The sequence below is a fragment of the Wolffia australiana genome, chromosome 11 (assembly GCF_029677425.1).
Source record: "Wolffia australiana isolate 7733 chromosome 11, ASM2967742v1".
In the NCBI taxonomy this organism is placed as follows: Eukaryota; Viridiplantae; Streptophyta; class Magnoliopsida; order Alismatales; family Araceae; genus Wolffia; species Wolffia australiana.
Window position 1 is genome coordinate 6,820,160 of NC_135845.1, and position 20,708 is coordinate 6,840,867.

Consider the following 20,708-nt stretch of genomic DNA (forward strand, 5'->3'; position numbering starts at 1 on the left):
CCTCTTTCTCGCTCTTCTCTCTCTCGTTCCTCTCTCCCTCTTTCTCGCTTCTCTCTCTGGCGCTCTTCTGTAGCTCTCTCGTTCCTCTCCCTTTTTTCTCGCTTCTCTCTCTGGCGCGCTTCTATAGCTCTCTCGTTCCTCTCTCCCTCTTTCTCGCTTATCTTTCTGGCGCTCTTCTGTAGTTCTCTCGTTCCTCTCCCCTTTTTCTCGCTTCTCTCTCTGGCGCGCTTCTATAGCTCTCTCGTTCCTCTCTCCCTCTTTCTCGCTTATCTTTCTGGCGCTCTTCTGTAGCTCTCTCGTTCCTCTCTCCCCCTCTCTCTCCCTCTTTCTTGCTTCTCTCTCTCTCGTTCCTCTCTCTGGCGCTCTTCTGTAGCTCTCTCGTTCCTTCTCTCTCCCTCTTTCCCTCTGGCGCTCTAGTCTCCCCCTCTCGTTCCTCTCTCGCCCTCTTTCTCTCTTGTGTTATTATCTCTATTGTTCCTCTTTCTCTTCGGCGCTCTTACTTGCTCGTTCCTCTTGTTGAAGATCTTTCTGTACATTCTTCCTATCTCTTTGTCTATCTCTCTCTCTCTATAGTTCGTTCTATCTCTCTCTTCACAAACTCTCTATGTCTCTCTCCATTTGTGGCTCGTTCTCTCTCTCTCCCTCTCTCTCTCTCTATCTATCTGTCTCTTTCTATCTATCTCTTTTAAATGTATTTAGAAATTTAACGTAACGGCCGTCATCCGTGATGGCCGTTCCGTCACGTCACGCTCCAGGCCACCTCGTCACCGTCACGTAAACCACGTCAAGTGTCACTGTCACCATCACGACCTCTGAATTCCGTCACCTCTCTCTCCCCCCTGTTTCCGTCACGGTGACGCATGACGTGAGGGATGATGTTTGACGATCCCTAGTCTCTCCTCCCTGTTTCTCTCTCTCTCTCTGCTCTCTCTTTTTTTGTCATCTCTCTCTCCCCCCTGTTTTCTCTCTCTTTCGCTCTCTCTCTCTCTCTCCCTCCTTTCGCCAGATTATCAGGTGATACAGTTAGTCTTCGCTCTTCCCGAGTCCAGTATCGGATGATGACATCGGAAGTGCAAATATGTTCCAAAAAAAAATCCGAAAGCGACTGTCGGATACAAACAGAGAGAGAGAGAGAGATACAGAGAGGTAGAGATCTGATAGAGATTGAAAGACAGAAAGACAGACAGAGAAACGTAGATCTAATCATCGAAAGATCGATAGAGAGAGAGGCAAAGGCAGAGTGCGAGGGATAGAAAGAGAGCGAGAGATAGAGAGAGAGAGAGACACGGAGCGAGAGATAGACGGAGCTACAGATAGAGAGGAAGAAGCGTGAAATGGAGAGACTGTGAATGAGAAGCTTCGATTGCCGTCTGGGTTAGCTAATACGACGGCAGAGAGTGATGCCATCGCTCACGGGAAGTTGACAGATCTCGATGCGGGGATCGGCAGCGAGGAACTCGTTGAGCTCGAGGATGAAGGGGCGACAATGAGGCACGTAGGCGGACAGCGAGGCGTCGGGCGGCCCCGCCACTTATCCATACCAGAGCGTATTGTCGTAGCCGATAACGCCACCGATCTTCACCAGGTCGATCAGCCGCATGTGGTAGTTCAGATAGTTTTCCGTGTCCGCGTCCACGAACACGAAGTCAAACGAGCCGTCGCTCTTTCCCTGCATGGATCATGCGTCAATCAAATATAATACGTCAGGAATTTGCAGTCCCGTTCCGTTTCCTCAAGAAATGAATCGATCGATCGACTATCACGAATTCTCGGTTCGATTGAGCGGCGTGATGATCTTACCCTTTCAAGGAGCTGATCCAGGACGGGGAGTGCGGGGCCCTCGCGGAAATCGATCTTGTGGGCGACGCCGGCCTTCTCGATCACTGGTAATCCGATCTCGAAGTCCTCCCGTTTGATGTCCAAGGCAAGAATCTGCAGAAACCCAAGGAAAATCACTGTCAAGAACTCGAGATCTGGTGCAATAATCCTTGGGAACTACAGAAAGAAGAGGGAAGAACGCTCGCCTTCGTCGGGGAGGGCGAGGGCGGTGGCGAGGAGAGAGTAACCTGTGAAGACGCCGATCTCGATGGTGTTCTTCGCGCCGATGAGCTTGACGAGTAGGTCAAGGAACTGGACTTCGTCGGGGGAGGCAGCCATGAAGCTCCAAGGGTGCTCGGCGGTGATCTCGCGGAGTTCCCTTAAGCTGTCGGGTTCACGCGGGTACACGCTCGTCTCCAGAATGTACTGGTACAAGGCGTCGCTCCGCAGCAAGCTCTTCGGCTCGGCCTTCTGCATCCGGCTCTCCACCCCCATACTTCTGCCCTCACCTCTTACTCCCTTCTTCCACGCCTTGTCTTCTCTTCTGCTCTTCTCTTATTTAAAGGCCCCGGTGGCGGGTAAGAGAGAGAGAGAGAGAGAGAGAGAGAGAGAGAGAGAGAGAGATGCTGAACAGTCTCATGCAAGAGGCCCACTGGATGAATCCGTGGTGCTTCTCGTTGGCTATTTCACATTTACTCCTCACAATGTCCCTCAGTGATGGAAATGGGGAGAAGCCTAGGTTGGTGGCGTCTGTGGAGGGAAACTCATGAATGGACGGACCAATGGTGTTGGCATCCGGGGGAAGGTGGAAATTTAAAGGTGCAGGTGAGTTTTTATGCCGGGCCTTTGGATTGATGGATCCTTGCCTCGATCTGCTGTTTCCTGCCCCCTCTTGTCAGGCATATTACCATCATCTAATTTAATGTCATAATGAATGTAAAAATCTAAGACATATTAAAAGTAAATATTATAACTTCCTTCCATGTGGGTTTCTTGTCATACTAGTGTTGGGCACTTGACAAAATAATAGAACACGATCCAATCCATATCACATGTCAAGAGGTTCCAAACTTGAGGACGTGAGTCTGGAGAATGAGATTACCTCCGGAGGGTTGTGATGGTGAGTGACTCCATGGACTATGGGGGGACTAGAATGGGAAAATGGAACAGTGAAAGTATGCATGAATAAGAATATGGGCAGAAAGTACGTGGTGTCATGTAAAGTAATTGGCAGACAAAAAGTACTTCCTTGAACCGAGAAGATATAATTGATCCCCTTTTAAAAGGCGAGACTAGCCAGCAAATATGCCTCTAGGGGCTCGGGAGAATGTTTTGACAGATTGGACTGGTAATTGTGTACAAAAGCTACAATTAAACAACACGAGGGGGATAGACAAATCGATCAATCTTTGGTTGGAGATTCCAAGAGTAAATTCCCCCACTTAAGCGTAGGAAGGAAGATAGTTGAGGAGGCAACAAGAGCTAAGAGTGGCATCAACCCAAAAGTAACGCGAAACACCCATCTCATAAAGGATTATATGAAGCTTGTGAAGGAGACAATGATGACGTTTATGAACAACATGTCCATTTTGTGGTGAGGGGTATGACCGCAAGGTTTGTTGTAATATTCCAAGGCCAGCATCATGTTCTTACAGTGCACTTTAATGGATTTGTTGTTTACATTGTCGACGTGATGGATTTTCAAAGTCATGCCTAATAAACTCAAAAAATAGGGTTTCAATTCGTTGTGAATGCTTTTAAATTTAATAAAAAAAATTAATACTTAGATAGTGACAACTACATATTTTTTGGACAGGGAATGATTATTAAGGATTTAATATTCTTTAAACAGCGATAAACTATATGAGAGATTATATGTATAAAATAGGAGGTCAAGAGATTGAGAGTTGGTATTATTATCTTTATCATCGTCCTCGTGAAAATTGGTTCTAGAGTCCCTAGACCTTATTTTTGGTTTCAGACCATGTGGATTCAAATTGAGGCTTTTCGCAGCTTGTACAACACCACTGGAATGGAGATATTTATACTTATCCTATGTTGAACATTAGTTATTACCTGAGGAATATCAAACACCACTTGCGATGGGAGAGTCGTCATGTATAGGGGGATGTGCATGCATAAGAGGAGATAATGACGGAGTTTGCAGCAGCCGAGCACCAACTATAGAACACTTACATAGGAAAAGTATAGGATCAGTAAGTAGGTCAATGAGGCCATCAATGACAAGAGATCTACTATCTCCCAAAATTATGTATCTATTGTCTTGGCAATGATGATAGAAATACCCTTTCTTTCGATCACTTACATAGGAAAAGTATAGGATTAGTGAGCAGGTCAATGAGGCCACGCAATGACAAGAGATTTACTATCTCATAAAATTAGGTGTTTGATGGCTTAGCAAGGATGGTAGAAATACCCTTTCTTTCATGCCTCAATTGAAAATAGATGTAGACATATAATCAGGATTTCAATTGATGGGCAGGGGTATGAGTTGACTCTTTCCTTACCCTTGTCAACTTGCAGCCAACAGTGATGAAAATGATCTACTACCCTCTATTTCAGACATGGTGATAGATTAGAAAAATACCCTCGTCACGGTTACTCCTATGCAAGAAGAGTTGAAAGATTAAGGATGTGGTCTTTTATCTTAGTAAGAACAAGGCCCTAGCGCATACAGGCTTCTCCTTACTTTATAGCCTGTTGGGATAGCATAGGAGTTGAAATAGTAATTGGTATAATCCAATTCCTTTTCTGAGACTTTTGGCCCATTACGCTTTGTGATGTATGTTGTAAAGGTGTATTTAAAATCATGACAAATTGACTTCAGACTTTATTTCGTAGACTCATCACTCCTGATGAGTGGGGTTTTGTGAAGGGTCAACATAACTATTACAATATTCTTCTAGCTTGTAGGCTAGCAAAGTCACTAGACAAACATATTATTGGATCAAACATCATCATCAAACTCGACATGGAGAAGACCTTTGATAAAGCCAAGTGGACTTCATATAATACATTCATGGACCCTATAGATGCCTGTGTCAGAGAGAACCACTTTCCTCTCTTGGGGATTGGAAACTCTACTTGATTTATCATTGTTACATGAGATATATGGTAAGGTAACCCTACATCACCCACTTTTTCATCTTGGGTGGAAGAGGTCCACAGCCGATAACTCACACGAGCGATCACTCAAGGTCTCATCCAAATGCAAATTTCTAAAATAGCTTGCCCAATTATAATGTATTCTCTATTCACCATTGATGTGATCCTCTTCTTTAATACATAAAAATATTCCATTAACGGCTCGTGAGTCTACTTACTATATGCAAGAGGGCCTCAAAGCCGTTGTTAACTCATCTTCTTTAATACTTTTATGGTTGGACCATTGACTACCACAAAATGCTCGATAATATCCCTCACTAACGACATACTCTTGAGGATGCAACGTTTTTAGGTATACCATATTTTTTGGTCTCACACAATACCTTTTTGTAGATGCCCTATAAGGCAAGTAGTACAAAAACAATGAAATAGAGACTTTGTTTTTATCCCATAGGAGATGCATCCAGCTAATCGGTCACATCCTCATAAGCATATTGTTTCACACATTAGCAATAGTCTTAGTTTCACTATTCTTGAATCTGTGGACTGCCTCTATGCAAACTTCATATTGTTTGTTCAACCAGAGGACACCCTTAGCCACCCTTAGATTTCTTGGGACAAAGCATGTTAACAGACCAATGAGGGGGTCTAGGGGTCATGTATGATGCGGAACGATGGCTCAGGCGAACAACGATTCCAGCATCATTGGGCGGGAGTAATTGATAAAGGGATTTTTAGTATTAAAAATCTATACATTTTAGAGTTAATATATGCATTATTTTATTAATTTCATATTTATTTCTCTTTAAATGTTTCCCTCTATGTGTTATTGCATAAAAACCTTCATTATGATCATTTATTCTCATTAAATTCTCCGTAGTGTTTGAATGCCATTTTTATCTCATTTGAAAAATGCTTTGGCCTTAAATATTATAATAATAATAATAAGTTTTTGTAAGTGGCCACCTCAAGACCAGTCGGCTACACTCAAGCCAGCTGCCAGCCAGCGAGCGCACAAGCATGCAAACTGGCCAGCAGCCGGATCGCCCTCAAGGAACACTTAATTCATATTATATTGGTGTTAATTTATCAATTTTATGAATTTCATTTTTGTGTCCCACACCACTCTGTCCCTCACCTTTTCCCAGTGACTTTCTCCACATGAACCACCAATCTCTCTACCACTTTCTCTACCACCCTCTCCCTCTCTCTCTCCTCTCTCTTTATCCCTCACCTCTTTTTCTCCTCCCTCTCTTTCGCTCTCTCCTCTCACTCTCTCCTCTCTCTCTCCTCTTTCTTTTTCTCCTTCCTCTCTTTCGCTCTCTCCTCTCACTCTCTCCTCTCTCTCTTTCTCTCTCTCCTCTTTCTTTTTCTCCTCCCTCTCTTTCGCTCTGTCCTCTCATTCTCTCCTCTCTCTTTTTCTCCTCCCTCTCTTTCGCTCTCTCCTCTCACTCTCTCCTCTCTCTCTTTCTCTCTCTCCTCTTTCTTTTTCTCCTCCCTCTCTTTCGCTCTGTCCTCTCATTCTCTCCTCTCTCTTTTTCTCCTCCCTCTCTTTCGCTCTCTCCTCTCACTCTCTCCTCTCTCTCTTTCTCTCTCTCCTCTTTCTTTTTCTCCTCCCTCTCTTTCGCTCTGTCCTCTCTTTCTCTCCTCCCTCTCTTTCGCTCTCTCCTCTCACTCTCTCCTCTCTCTCTTTCTCTCTCTCTCTTCCTCTCTCTCTCTCTCTCTCCCTCTCTCTCTCTCTTTCTCCTTTTTCCCTCCTCTCACTCTATCATCTCTCTCTTTTCTCTTTTTCACCTCCCTTGCTCTCCTTTCTCTCTCTCACTCATCTCTGTCTTTCTCTCTCTCTTCTCTCTCTTTTTTACCTCCCTGTCTCTCCTCTCTCTCTCCCCCCTCTCTCTCTCTTTCTCCTTCCTCTCTCTCCTATCTCCAACTCTCTCCTCTCCTTCTCTCTCTATTTCTCCTTCCTCTCTCTATTCTCTCTCTCTCTCTTTCCTCTCTCTCTTTCTCTCTCTCCCCTCACTCTCCCGTCTCTCTCTTTCTTTCTCTCTTGCTCACCCTCTTTCGCCTCTCTCTCTCCTCTCACCCTCTCTCTCTCCTCTCTCTCTTTCTCTCTTCCCATGATAACTTGCAAATTATTATCATAGATTGATGAATTTTACATTTTATTTATGTGTTTTAACGACTATATTTGCATGTTATCATATATAAATAAAGATAAATGACTTATACCTTGATTTTATTATTATTTCTAATTTTTTATCATTTTTTACATGAAATTTAACCTCATTTCAGTGAAGAAGTATTTTTTACAGGGCTTTAAATACTTGGCTAAAGGTTGGTAAGTGTTTTCATAATTTTTTGGAATTTTCTCATATTTTTATATAATTTTTTGGCCAAGATTTAGCCAAGAAATGATTTTTTATCATTTATTTAGCATTCATATATATCTATATATATTTATATATATATAATCAAGGGGCATCCACGTCATTTACCCAAAAGTCGGGTAAATACGTGGATGCAGTTATATAGTTATATAAAATAATAATAATAATAATAAATAAATAGAAAAGTCGGAGGAAGGTGTTAAAATTTTAATGTCGGTTAGGCGCGTGCATTAAATGCACATGGCAACCGACATCCATGGACTTTTGCACGCGGGTCGGTTAAGCTACGTGCATTTAATGCACGCGCTAACCGACGCACGTGCATGCTTAGTTATTTAAAAATTAAACAAAGTCGTTAGCCCGTGCATTTAACGCACACGCTAACCGACATTCCTTTTAGGAAATGACGCTTTACGGAGTCGATTTTCCGCGTACACGCGGAAATCGACGCCATAAAAGAATAAAACGTTAAATATTAAAAACGGTAAGCTTACCTTGCCCTTTATTTTAACATTATTTTTGTAGGCGCCGACGGCCAAACATTGCGGCTGACGGTTAAAAAGAAATAAAAAAATAAAAGTCTTTTGTTTTTTTTTTCAGAATGACGTGGCACTCTCTCAACCATCCAAAATGGCGTATTATGCACCAATCATTGTGCGCTGATGACGCGGACAATCACGTGTCAGGACGCGATCCGAGACAGCAAAAAACGAGAAAGAATAATGCTGGCCAATCAGAAAAATGCTGGTTTTTGAGATATTTTGAAGAGAGATAAAAGATCCAACGGTCCAGATTTATCCTCACTAAAGCCTTGATATCTTGAGATCTTGACGTCCGATTTGGCTGAAATTTTAAGGGTAGGTTCGTCTTTTCCCCCTCTACAATACAGACGGTTGGATCTTTAAATAGGGGTCTGGAAATGGGCAAAAATACTTTTGGAGGCTCTCCCCAATCATTTGGCCAGGAAGGACACAGGAGGGGTTCTTGAAGTCGACAGATCTTGCTTCTGCACTCAAATTTGTAAGTTTCTGATTTATATTTCAATCATCTTCTTGAACGATTCTAAAATGCCAAGGCATGGGCGAAATGTACATGCCCTAGAAGTTTGTTTTGAATGAAATTAGCACTTCATTTTGATTCTGATTCAAGATCTGATTTTTGACCCTTAATTCTACATCAATTTATAATATTTCTGCTTCGTTAGATTTTTAATTTAGGGTCGGATTTCATATTTTCCCCAAATTCTTCACTTTCTCTCTCTAGATTCCAATTTTTATTGTTTAGGAATTTAATTCAATATATAAAACCTAAAAATAAAATTTGATTTGAAAATTCATCTATCTTGAAGTCCAATTTAAAAATCCCTTTCTTGATTATTTAATTCCCAATTTTAATTCATAAAAATTGTTTAAAATTTATAATATTTGGGAAATTAATAATCTGAATTAATATGATCTCAAAATTAAAATATTCCTATCTTGAATTTTCTGACCAAAATATTTAAAATCATAATTAAGTCGTACTTGATTTTGATTAATTAAAAACATTATTAAGCATAATTAAGATTTATTAGTTGCAAAATTAGTTCATCTTTGAATTAGTTCATTGAAATTGGATAAAATTCTCACTTGCTGCCTCCCTGTGGTTGGACCCCTTGCTCTATATTCCATATTTAGTGATTAACGAAAATTATAAATTTTATTGTACAGGTCGAAATCCAAAATCAATGACATATTTACGTGCATTTTTAGGCTTATCATTCCTCTCTCTCCTCTCACTCTCTCCTTTTTAGAGATCGGGATTCAGACAGATCATTCCAACGTTCGATCGAATCGGGCATTTGAATGATCCAATGCGAACACCAATCTGTCCAGTTCAGATCTGGTCCGAACCCAATCTGCGCATCGGGTTTGGATCGGATTGTTTGAACAAGATGGTTGTTCATATAGAATATTCAAATTCAATCCGATTCGAACACGCTTTTCATATCATATTGAATCGAATGTTTGAATCTGAATTCGATGTTCATATCGTATTGAATCTGAATGTTCGAATCCCAAAGAGAGCGAGAGCGAGAGGGAGATAGAGAGAGAGGGAGAGAGAGGAAGAGAGAGAACGATAGAGAAAGAGAGAGATGTCGGCTCTTGCAATATTTGATTCTTATTTTTCTTTTTTTTTTGTTCTTCGGCTCTGATAAGCCAAAAATAGGGGTAAATTTTATGCAATTTTAGACCCTTGTCGTTGTCGATTTTAGTTTATACAATAAAATTTATAAAAACTCTACTTAAGATGTATACTGATAAGTATGAGTGTCGTCCAAGGAAAACTAGTAAGGAATCCAATTGATGTTTTTCTTGAATAATTTGAACCTAATTGGGGTTAATTTAATCTTCAACAGAGATTAAATCGCCCTAATTAGATTAGAAATTTGGAAAGGGGGGTAGAAGAGATGAGAGGAGTAGATGAAATAAGGGGCTCTAAGTTGAATTAAATGATCCAATTGAAAGGATCAAAGAATTAAATTAGAGAGTTTAACAAGATAATTTAGAACTGTTTTGGTTGGTTCTTTCGGTTTGACAATTCAGTAATAACTACTCTATTGGATAATGAAATGGAAAATTTAATATCCTAGAATGTTAACCCTTTTATAAGTTTTTTTATAGTTTTCATTTATATGCACTTGGAATAGCTAGGAAATATCTCAATTTCTCCTCTAAATCCTAGTCAGGGCTTGTACATTCCACTCAAGCCAAGCGATTTAGAAGTTCAGACAGGGATCAAGAAAAAAGATTAAGAAAATCAACTAACAACATCCAAAATACACCAAAAGTTCAAATACAAGGAAAAAGTACCAAATAGGTTGATCCAAGCTGGAGCTCCTCTCTGTCTTGCAGCTGTGATAGAGTACCATCAAGAATGAGCTCCCCCTCTCAAAATTTAGCTTTTATACTTAGGTTACATGGTCAAAATCATCATTTTACCGTTTAGTAATTAATTTTTGTCTATCAATGTAGGCTTGATCTGAATGATCCAACCATACAGATAGAAAGAGGGGATCAAGACGAGCAAATCCATAAACGAATCAGCTCAATCAGACTTCAGGATCAAAAGTTATTAATAAATGAATTTTAAACCAATTTAAGCCATTGGATTTAAATTCACTTATTTATTCATTTCTTTTTTTAACACACCATGACGTGTCGTCCTCTCATTGGCGGGCGCATTTTGAATTCTCCTTTTGTGGAAAAGTCCTTTAGAAAGCTTAGAATTGCTGCTAAACGCCGCCCAAAAATAATTGTGTATATGCCCCTTGCGCATTCTCTCTCCCTGATTTATCATAAAGACCATTAAAAATAGTAAATAATTGCAATAAAACCCTGTAACTGTTTAAATAATAGATTTACTCCTGCATACACAACCGAGAGCTGTTTTTGAGGACATAATTGCAACTGAAATTTACGAAAAGCCCCTAGAAGAGTAGAAATTGCTTTAAAACTCAGTTTCTCATTATAAATATATCATTTTACTCTTTAAAAATTCATTTCTGACTTAAATAAATCTCAAAAAATCCAATTAAATCCTAAATAAATTCTAGAAATTTCCATAAAATTCTATAAAATTCAGTGTTTCATCCTTATAATAATTAAGCTCTAAATTAAAATTTTAAACCTGCCATTTTCATTTAAAATAATTATTTCAAGCTCAAATAAATCTCAGAAATTCATAAAATTAACAGAAAATAAGGGAAAAATCAGAAATCACTTGGAAACATTAAATATATGTAAATATATGATAACAACCCCATTTTAAGCTCTTTAAATGCATAAAATTGTGCTAATAGCATGAAATAAAGACCGAATTTAGGGTGTTATCAGGCTCCTACAATACTGGGTTAGTCTGCTTCATTTTTTTGTTAATTCTGAATTTTCCTCTGCGTTTTTTTCATTCTTGTACTTCGATTCTTCTTTTTCTTCTTCTTTAACTTCTTATGATTTTCTTCTTCTTCAGGCATTTCATCTTTTTTAATTTGTTCCGTTGAAGCAAAATTTGGCCCACCAATAGCACTTCACTTGGGAGCAAAATTTGTTCCTTTGAAGAAAACAAAAGAATTTCCTGGTAGCTCGTCTTCCTCTTAGGATAGTTCATGTTTGAACTTTTTTGGATTTCCTGCATGTTATAGCTTCTTCTAGTTTTTTCTTCTTCTACCTCTTCTAGCTCTTCTAGCTTCTTCTGCATCTTCTTGTTGTAGCTACTTCTTCTGGGTGTTTCTTCTTCTTCCTGTTCTAGCTCCTTCCTCTTCTAGCTTCTTCTTCCTCTTTTTCTTCCTCTTCTAGCTTCTTCTTCCTCTTCTGGTGCTGCTACTTCTTCCTCTTCTTCTTCCTCTTCTAGCTTCTTCTTCCTCTTCTAGCTTCTTCTTCCTCTTCTGGTGCTGCTGCTTTTTCTTCTTCTTTTTCCTCTTGTTCTTCTAGCTCTTTCTTCCTCTTCTTCTTCCTATTATAGCTTCTTCTTCCTCTTCTCCTTCCTCTTCTTCTTCTAGCTCCTTCTTCTTCTAGAGACCGCCAGTGGTGGCCAGTGACCGCCAGCGACTGCCAGCGGCCGCTAGCGCGTCCCCAGCGATATGTTCAAACTTGTTCAAACAGTTCGAACAAATGGTCGATCGAACATGAGCAAACCAAATGGTTCATTCAAAACTTTTATTCTAACAGGAACAAAGGGTCTGTTCGATTGAAAGATTCAAACAGATCGGTTCGAATCAAGATTCGAACAATCCGATCCGATCGGATCCCCGATCACTACTCCTCTCTCTCTTTCTCTATCTCCCTCTCCTCTCTCCCTTTCTTTTTTTCTCTCTCCCTCCTTTCGCCCGATTATCAGGTGATACAGTTAAGTTAGTGTTCGCTCTTCCCGAGTCCAATATCGAATGACGATATCGGAAATGGAAATTTGTTCCAAAACAAAGTCTGAAAGCGACTGTTTGGATACAAACGTAGTGACAAACACAGAGGGAGACACAGAAAGATTGAGATCCGATAGAGAAAGAGAGACAGAAAGAAACACAGAGAAACGTCGATCTAATCAACGTAAGATCGAGAGAGAGAGAGTGAGAGAGACGGAGTGAGAGACAGAGAGGAAGAGAGCGAGAAAGGGAGAGACGGAGAAAGTGAAGCTTCGATTGCCGTCTTGGTTAGCTAATGCGACGGCAGACAGTGATGCCATCGCTCACGGGAAGTTGGCAGATCTCGATGCGGCGATCGGCAGCGAGGAACTCGTTGAGCTCGAGGATGAAGGGGCGACAATGAAGCGCGTAGTCGGACAGCGAGGCGTCGGGCGGCCCCGCCACTGATCCATACCAGAGCGTATTGTCGTAGCCGATAACGCCACCGATCTTCACCAGGTCGATCAGCCGCATGTGGTAGTTCAGATAGTTTTCCTTGTCCGCGTCCACGAACACGAAGTCAAACGAGCCGTCGCTCTTTCCCTGCATGGATCATGCGTCAATCAAATATAATAATACTTGAGGATCCGTCACGGAATTCGCTGTCCCGTTCCGTTTCCTCCCCGACTATGACGCATTCTCGGTTCGATTGAGCGGCGTGATGATCTTACCTCTTCAAGGAGCTGATCCAGGACGGGGAGTGCGGGGCCCTCGCGGAAATCGATCTTGTGGGCGACGCCGGCCTTCTCGATCACTGGTAATCCGATCTCGAAGTCCTCCCGTTTGATGTCCAAGGCAAGAATCTGCAGAAACCCAAGGAAAATCACTGTCAAGAACTCGAGATCTGGTGCAATAATCCTTGGGAACTACAGAAAGAAGAGGGAAGAACGCTCGCCTTGCCGTCGTCGGGGAGGGCGAGGGCGGTGGCGAGGAGAGAGTAACCTGTGAAGACGCCGATCTCGATGGTGTTCTTCGCGCCGATGAGCTTGACGAGTAGGTCAAGGAACTGGACTTCGTCGGGGGAGGCAGCCATGAAGCTCCAAGGGTGCTCGGCGGTGATCTCGCGGAGTTCCCTTAAGCTGTCGGGTTCACGCGGGTACACGCTCGTCTCCAGAATGTACTGGTACAAGGCGTCGCTCCGCAGCAAGCTCTTCGGCCCGGCCTTCTGCTCCCCGCTCTCCACCCCCATACTTCTGGCTTCACCTCTCACTCCCCTCTTCCACGCCTTCTCTTCTCTTCTTCGCCTTCCATTCTTAAAGGCCCAGGTGGCGGGTGAGGGAGAGATATGCTGAACGGTCGCATTAAAGAGGCTCGCTAGAATTATGAGTGAATCCAGTGAACGACGCATGGATCTTCAGCCGCATATGTGGGACGTGGTCAGGAAAGAGAAAGCTATCAGAGTCCCAGAGATTGCGAAGGGAGGGGTTGGTCGGTTGGTCGGTTGGTCGGTTGGTCTGATAAGTGTTATCGAATTCACGGCCACGAAACAAGGAGAGACTTCAGCTCAAGTTCATCTCCCCCCAATTGGATGCATTGCAGTATGGGTTACGAGTTAGCCCGGGGGTCATGGTCGGTATTTTCTTGAAGAGACATAGCATCTTTGTGTGGATGGATCCATGGTGCTATTTCAGTTTACTCCTGAAAATGTCCCTCAGTGATGGAGAGGGGGAGAAGCCCGAGTTGGTGGCGTCACTGGAGGGGAACTCATGCATGGACGGACCAATGGCGCTGGAATGGGGGGAAGGTGAAAATTTTTTAATGATGCAGGTGAGTTTTTTATGCCTGGGCTTTGGATTGATGGCTCCTTGCGTCGATCTGGTGTTTCCCTCCCCCCTCTGGGCAGACATATTAGCCATTATCTATTAAATTTCATTGTGCAAGTCAAAATGTATGACAGATTAAAAGCAAGTAATATAACTTCATACCATGTGGATTTCCTGTCATACCAGTGTTGGGAACTTGACAAATAGTAAAACACGATCCAATCCATATGACATGTCAAGAGGTTCCAAACTTGAGGACAGGGTTGAGGTCTCTGCTGAGAGGGAGATGAGTGTGGAGCACGGGATTTCCTCTGTAGGGTTGTCATGGTGAGTGACTCCATGGACTATGGGGAACTAGAATGGGAAAATGGAAGAGTGAAATTATCCATGAAGAGGAATGTGGGCAGAAAGTACGTGGTGTCATGTAAAGTAATTGGCAGAGAAAAAGTATTTCCTTGAATCGAGAAGATTAAATTGATCCCCTTTTTAAGGGCGAGAGTAACCAGCAAATATGGCTCTAGGGGCTTGGGAGAATGTTTGGACAAATTGGACTGGTAATTTTGAACAAAAGCTACGACTAAACAACACGAGGGGGATAGACATATAGATCAATCTTGGGTTCAAGATTCCAAGAGGAAATTCCCCCACTTAGGCGGATGAGGGAAGATAGTTGAGGACGCAGCAAGAGCTAAGAGTGGCGTCAACCCACAAGTAACGAGGAACTCCCATCTCATAAAGGATTATATGCATAATGTGAAGGATATGATGATGTTTGTGACCAACATGCCCATTTAGTGGTGAGGTGTATGGTCACATGGTTTGTTGTTATATTCCAAGGACAGCTCCATATTCTGAGTGTGCACTTCAAAGGATTTTTTTTTACACTGTCGATGTGATGGATTTTAAAACTCCTCCCTGATAAACTCAAAATTACGGTTTCACTTCGTCATGAATGCTTTGAGTTTAATCAAGAAACCAGTACTCACATAAATAAATCTAGATAGTGGTAACTACAGATTTTTTTCCGCAAGGAATGATTATTAAGGATTAATATTCTTTAAATAGTGATAAACGAGATGAGAGGAGATATGTATAAAATAGGAGATCAAGAGATTGAGATTCGGTACTATTATCCATATCATGCTCCTCCCTGCGAAAATGGGCTTTAGAGTCCCTAGACCTTATTTTTCGTTTCAGACCTTGTAGATTCAACCTGAGACTTTTTCGCAGCTTGTGAGGCACCACTGGAATGGAGATATTAATATTTTTCCTATGTATAACATTATTTATTAGTTGAAATATCTCAAACTCCACTTGCAGTGGGGGAGTCATCATGTATGGGGAGATGTGCATGCATTAGAGAAGGAGATGAAGGCGGAGCTTGCAGCAGTTGAGCACCAACTTTAGAACACTTAGACACATCTTGGGATAGGAAGAATAGGATCAGTGAGCAGGTCAATGAGGCCATCAATGGCAAGAGATTTAGGATCTCCCAAAATTACATATATGGTGGCTTATCAAGGATTATAGAAATGCCCTTTCTTTCACACCTCAAGTTAACATAGATAATGACTTAATTATAAGTCCCTTTAAATGACATATAATCTGGATCTCGGTCGATGGGCAAGGGTATGAGTTGACTATTTCCTTACCCTTGTCAACTTGTAGCCAACGGTGGTGATCGATGATTTATTACCCTCTATTCCATACCTGGTGACAGATTAGAAAAAATGCCCACGTCACAGCTACTCCTATGCGAGCGGAGCTGAAAGATCAAGGGTGTGGTCTTCTCTCTCTCATTAGAGTTTTTATAGCCAGTTGGGATATCATAGGCATTGACATAGTAATTGGTATAATCCAATTACTATTCTGAGAATTTTGACCCATTACTCTTTGTGATGTATGTTACAAAGTCGTTTTTAAAATCATGACAAATTGACTTCAGATTTTCTTTGATAGACTCATCAATCCTGCTGAGCAGGGTTTTGTTAAGGGTCAAACTAACTATTTCAATATTCTTCTAGTTTGTAGATTATCTGAGTCAATAGACATTAATATTCTTAGATCAAACATCATCATTCAGTTAATTCCATTAATGGGCTCATGAGTGTACTTACTATATACAAGAGGGCCTCAAAGCAGCTTATTAACTCATCGAAGAGTAGTTTTATGGTGGGACCATTGACTACCACAAAATGCTCAATAATACCCCTGACTACACAACATACTCGTGAGGATGCAACTATTTAGATGTCCCAACTTTTTGGTCTCACACAACACTATTATGTTTATGCCCCTTACTAGGCAAGTAGAAAAAAAGAAAAAAAAATTGAGACTTTGGTTTTATCCCATAATGGACACATCCATCTGATTTGTCACATCCTCATAAGCACATTGTTGCACACTTTAGCAATAGACTTAGTCTCACTATTCTTCAATCTTTGGACTGCCTCTATGTAAACTTCATATGGTTTGTTCAACTAGAGGGCACCCTTGAATCACTTCGGACAAAGCATGTTAACCGATTTTGGGGTTGTTACTTGATTGTGTTATATAGACACTCACGCTTGACTGTAAGTACTCTTGTAATTTCCTTCAGGATAACATTTTAGAGAGATTCCCTAGGAAATTTTGAGATCATATCATATTGCAAACATGCTATTATCACTCATTTATCTTTATTCCGTTGGAGATTTATGACTTGTCGACTCCTCGTTTTTTATCGAGTAACACATATTGGTCACCACATCAGCTCAAGATGTGAATGTTACCTTGTCTATCCCTAGCTTGAAACTATGGAAAGCCTCTTCTTTCATAGTCAGATCACTACAAAATGTTGGTGCCAATTTCTACTATATTTGCATCTAGTACGCCGTGCCCATACTACTTTGACATTGCAAGTGTGTTGATTGAATCTTTACCTAGCCATAAGCTTAACCCTTATCTACTTATCACCATAGCCTACCTTCCAGGGGATATTTAGAAAGGCCAAATTTCTCCTGATTTTATACGTTTACCCATAAAATGATGTCGACATGTCAAGAAATAGCTAGGGTGAACCCATCACCTAGCCTTTCCTATCATGCATTACTCCTTACCTACTTGTGAGGCACTCTGCATTGGGGATGCCTTGGTCCCCTAAAAAGCCAGCTATAGATTATCCATTAGCACCCACTACCAATGGGCCCTCTTAAGCTAAATATGGATGGTTCAGCCAAAGAGAACTTGGGAATAGCAAATGTAGATGACACCCTTCTAGATCCCACAAGGAGCATCATTTTTGCTTTTCCCCGCTTCTAGGACCATGAAACTAATACATCAGCCAAGGATATGGTGATACATGATGGTTTTCTCCTTTGTGAGGAATGGTACCTTAATGGTGTCATCCTAGAATGAGACTCAAAGTTATTGGTTGATATGCTCCATACACGTTCTTAGCCTCAATGGTGTCTACAAAGTTTATGGGAGGGCATCTCCCATTTTAGTGTGTGCCTTACCGGTATTGGCCACAAGCTGCATGGGGGGAAGCAAATTGTGGCTGCTCTTGACGACTACATGGTACATTCTCTTCCCCATTCTGGCACCCAGAATGAACTTGATGTATTTCAGAAACCCATTCAATTTCAATCAGCCAAAAAATGTAAGGAGCAAGGATATTTTCATAAAATCCACGTCTTAATTCATTACTCAAAGGGCTGCCCTCAAATTATAAGCTCAATTTAACTTCTAGATCTTATGATATCTATCCTTGAATTCGGATCAATATTCCTCATTCATTTGAATAGATATTCTCTCTATTCCTTCTTCATTTTTTGGTGTATTATTCCTCCTTATCTGCAATCTGCCTTTTCAAGAGTGATGAGTATCCTACACAGAGTAAGAAAAATGGTTTTAGTTAATTGACTATTGTGTGATGTGGTGATGTCACTGGTCACCATATCAACATAATCCTTTTTTTCTCTTTTGGCTTGTCAAATCAGGAAAAGGGACTATAATAATTATGTGATGTAGCAAAATGGATTATCCCGCATCATATACACTGATTTTACTTTTTCACGTTCACATGACTCATCTACACTATGTTGCATTTTTTTCTTTTCTTCAATGAAATTTGCATAAAGATAATATTTATCTCACCTTGTCTCCACATGTGCATTTATTGTCATTTTTAATAATTTTTCTATTGCTCCACATCACACTGTGAATTAATTGAATAAAAAATATCAGACAGTCACTGGCCATTATGGCATGGAAATTTGTGATGCCATAATGGCTCTTTTTTTGAGATGATTATATTATCTAATCATTTCTATGTATTTGTTACTGGTTATCATTTCTGCAACAACCTGTGGCAGGGTTGGAATTAAGACAAAAAACAGTGCTTACGTTACATAAATAAATTCTGCCTTATCAAAATATAATACATATGTATGCATCATAATATAATACATTCTGACGTACACAATCAATTTATGCATACATATAATGTCAAAAATTCATTAAAAAATATTTTGTCTGAGAAACTAAGTTTCTTTAAAAATATGATATTGGAAAAATCCTTAAGAATACCAATAAATCAATAAAAATCATAATAATTCTTTACGGATATATTTTACCCTTTTCAAGATTGATAATACACATGTTTAATCATTTTAATTCAAATGAAGAATTTAAAATCTAATGATATTAACCTAATAATTTGCATGTTATCAGACCCCCCACAAAACTTAAATCTTTGCTAGTGTCTTAATGACCTTGAAATTTCCTTGGATTTTCCATTCTCTTTCGGAAAATAAAAACATGATATTGATGTTTTTATGGTATTAAGTACATCTCTAAGTAATAATATCACCGCATAATGCTAGAGCACACATGATAAACTCCCTTAAGGTTTCATAAAGAGCTGGAGGTTATGAGGAGGGAACCTTACTTATCATTGGGTATGATACATAATCCAAGTGGTTCTCTCTTCTTCATCCCTATCTAGGTCATTTACTCACATTTGGAGGATTTTTACCATTTGAAATTCCCCATTTACCTGCCTCCTATCTGAAATTAAAAGATGGGGATTCTTATTCTCTTGTTCAAACACAAAATATCAAGTGTATACCAATTAAACATGGTTGTGACACTCCTATCTTGCTAAATAATATATAGATATCTTATTTCTAAGAATAAAAAAAATGAGCAGAATACACTGGACGGGTGTATAGGAGATGTAATAGAACAATAAGATGTCAAAAAAAACAAAGAGTGTGATTATAAGCATAATATACTATAAATAATGATATCACAAATGGGAAGAAAAAAACGTCAAAGTAAAGCATATCATAAGTAATAAGGGCTTAGGGGGAATGGATGAGTTAAATGGTCCAATGTAGGATATGCAAATGGGTAAAGAGGTTACATGTATAGGTTTTGAAGATACTTTAGGTGGCTTAATGAAAAGTGATTATGTGCATAATATTTGAATAAATGTCCACCTCTACCGAAATTAATATTCCAATTAATGGAGAATTATAATTACTAAATAAGATGAGTTAATTGATGGTGGAGTGCAAACATAACACCTGCTCCACATATCGCCAACTCCGAGGGCCACAAACTAGCTGCTAGCACTTGATGTCTCCACTACAATACGTAGAGGTATCACTATTGTATCTATTTTTCCTTTATGTATTGGGTGTAGACGAGTGGTGTACGTGTGTAATTGACATATTTATGCTCGCTCCTCATGCATAAACTCTTCTAAACACTCGACTGATAAGCCTAAATTTGGTATGTAAAATGTGTCATTATTTTTGCTTTTAGATCAAGCAAGGTTTATACAATAAAATTATCCAATTAATCTGATACGACTTATACAATAAAATTTATAATAACCCTTAATCACTAAATACTATGTATAGATCAAGCAAGGTTTCAAAAGTGAAGTTTTCCTTCTTCCCAACCTCCATTTAAAAATCCAACCGTCTGGATTGTAGAGGGGAAAAGACAAACCCGCCTTCAAAATTTGGGATCATTTTATCTCTCTTCTGCACATTAAAAAATGATTTTTTATTGGCTGACACTTTTTTCCTTGTTTTTACCGTCCTCGGATCTCATTCTGACACGTCATTGCGCACTTCCACAGGCCGCAATTATTGCGGAATGATAGTGCATTTGAGTGTCTAACAAAATGCCACGTCGCATTTGAGTGACCCAAGGCTGAATCGGTTTACAAGCACAACCCTTGGGTTGGTCGTACCCAGCACAGTATTTTGGCCAATAAAAAACAATTTTGATGGTGTTATGATGGGTAGTTCATTCTGCATTCAACCCAGGAAAATAGTACCTTAACCCATTAATTTTCATGTATGTTCCTGACCCTACCATAGGTGAGCTATGGTAGGAAGAGACTTAAAGTTTGTGGGTTACTTAGGAAGAGACTAGTCAATCTAGATTGTGGCTCATACCATCAAGAGGTGAGCTCAATTTATTATGAGAGTCTAACTTCTATACTTATGCTTCTAGGACATAAAGTTTCCAGGTTGGGGTTACAATGAATTCATGAAGATATATAAATTATTTTTAAATTATAATTGTTTTTTAAAGAGACTTAGTTTAACCCCAAACTTTAATTAAAGCATGTGTACAAATATTAGAAAGCATATAATGATATTTTTTGGAAATATGTGT

General features: G+C 40.1%; 1 protein-coding gene and 1 pseudogene across 2 annotated transcripts; both read right to left on the reverse strand.

Annotated features, from left to right (window-relative positions):
* Window positions 1-1,071: 1,071 nt before the first annotated feature.
* LOC144709732 (caffeoyl-CoA O-methyltransferase-like) lies at window positions 1,072-2,349 on the reverse strand (annotated as a pseudogene). Its single transcript, XR_013583097.1, has 3 exons — window positions 2,019-2,349; window positions 1,801-1,955; window positions 1,072-1,669 (listed from the first exon to the last, which is right to left on the reverse strand). The product of XR_013583097.1 is annotated as a caffeoyl-CoA O-methyltransferase-like (transcript).
* Window positions 2,350-12,339: 9,990 nt separating this feature from the next.
* On the reverse strand, window positions 12,340-13,515 carry LOC144709824 (caffeoyl-CoA O-methyltransferase-like). The gene is made up of 3 exons (XM_078583470.1): window positions 13,163-13,515; window positions 12,939-13,070; window positions 12,340-12,810 (listed from the first exon to the last, which is right to left on the reverse strand). The coding sequence occupies exons 1-3, from the start codon at window positions 13,454-13,456 to the stop codon at window positions 12,517-12,519; spliced, it is 720 nt and encodes a 239-aa protein (XP_078439596.1). The 5' UTR covers window positions 13,457-13,515; the 3' UTR covers window positions 12,340-12,516.
* Between the last annotated feature and the right edge of the window lie 7,193 nt (window positions 13,516-20,708).

Excerpts from the sequence above, each read along its gene's own strand:
- LOC144709824 (XM_078583470.1), bottom strand. The coding sequence starts at position 13,456 with ATGGGGGTGGAGAGCGGGGAGCAGAAGGCCGGGCCGAAGAGCTTGCTG. Across the intron at positions 13,071-13,162 it reads CCCTCCCCGACGACGGCAAG|ATTCTTGCCTTGGACATCAA; the intron begins GCGAGCGTTCTT and ends GGGTTTCTGCAG. Across the intron at positions 12,811-12,938 it reads TGGATCAGCTCCTTGAAGAG|GGAAAGAGCGACGGCTCGTT; the intron begins GTAAGATCATCA and ends TGATCCATGCAG.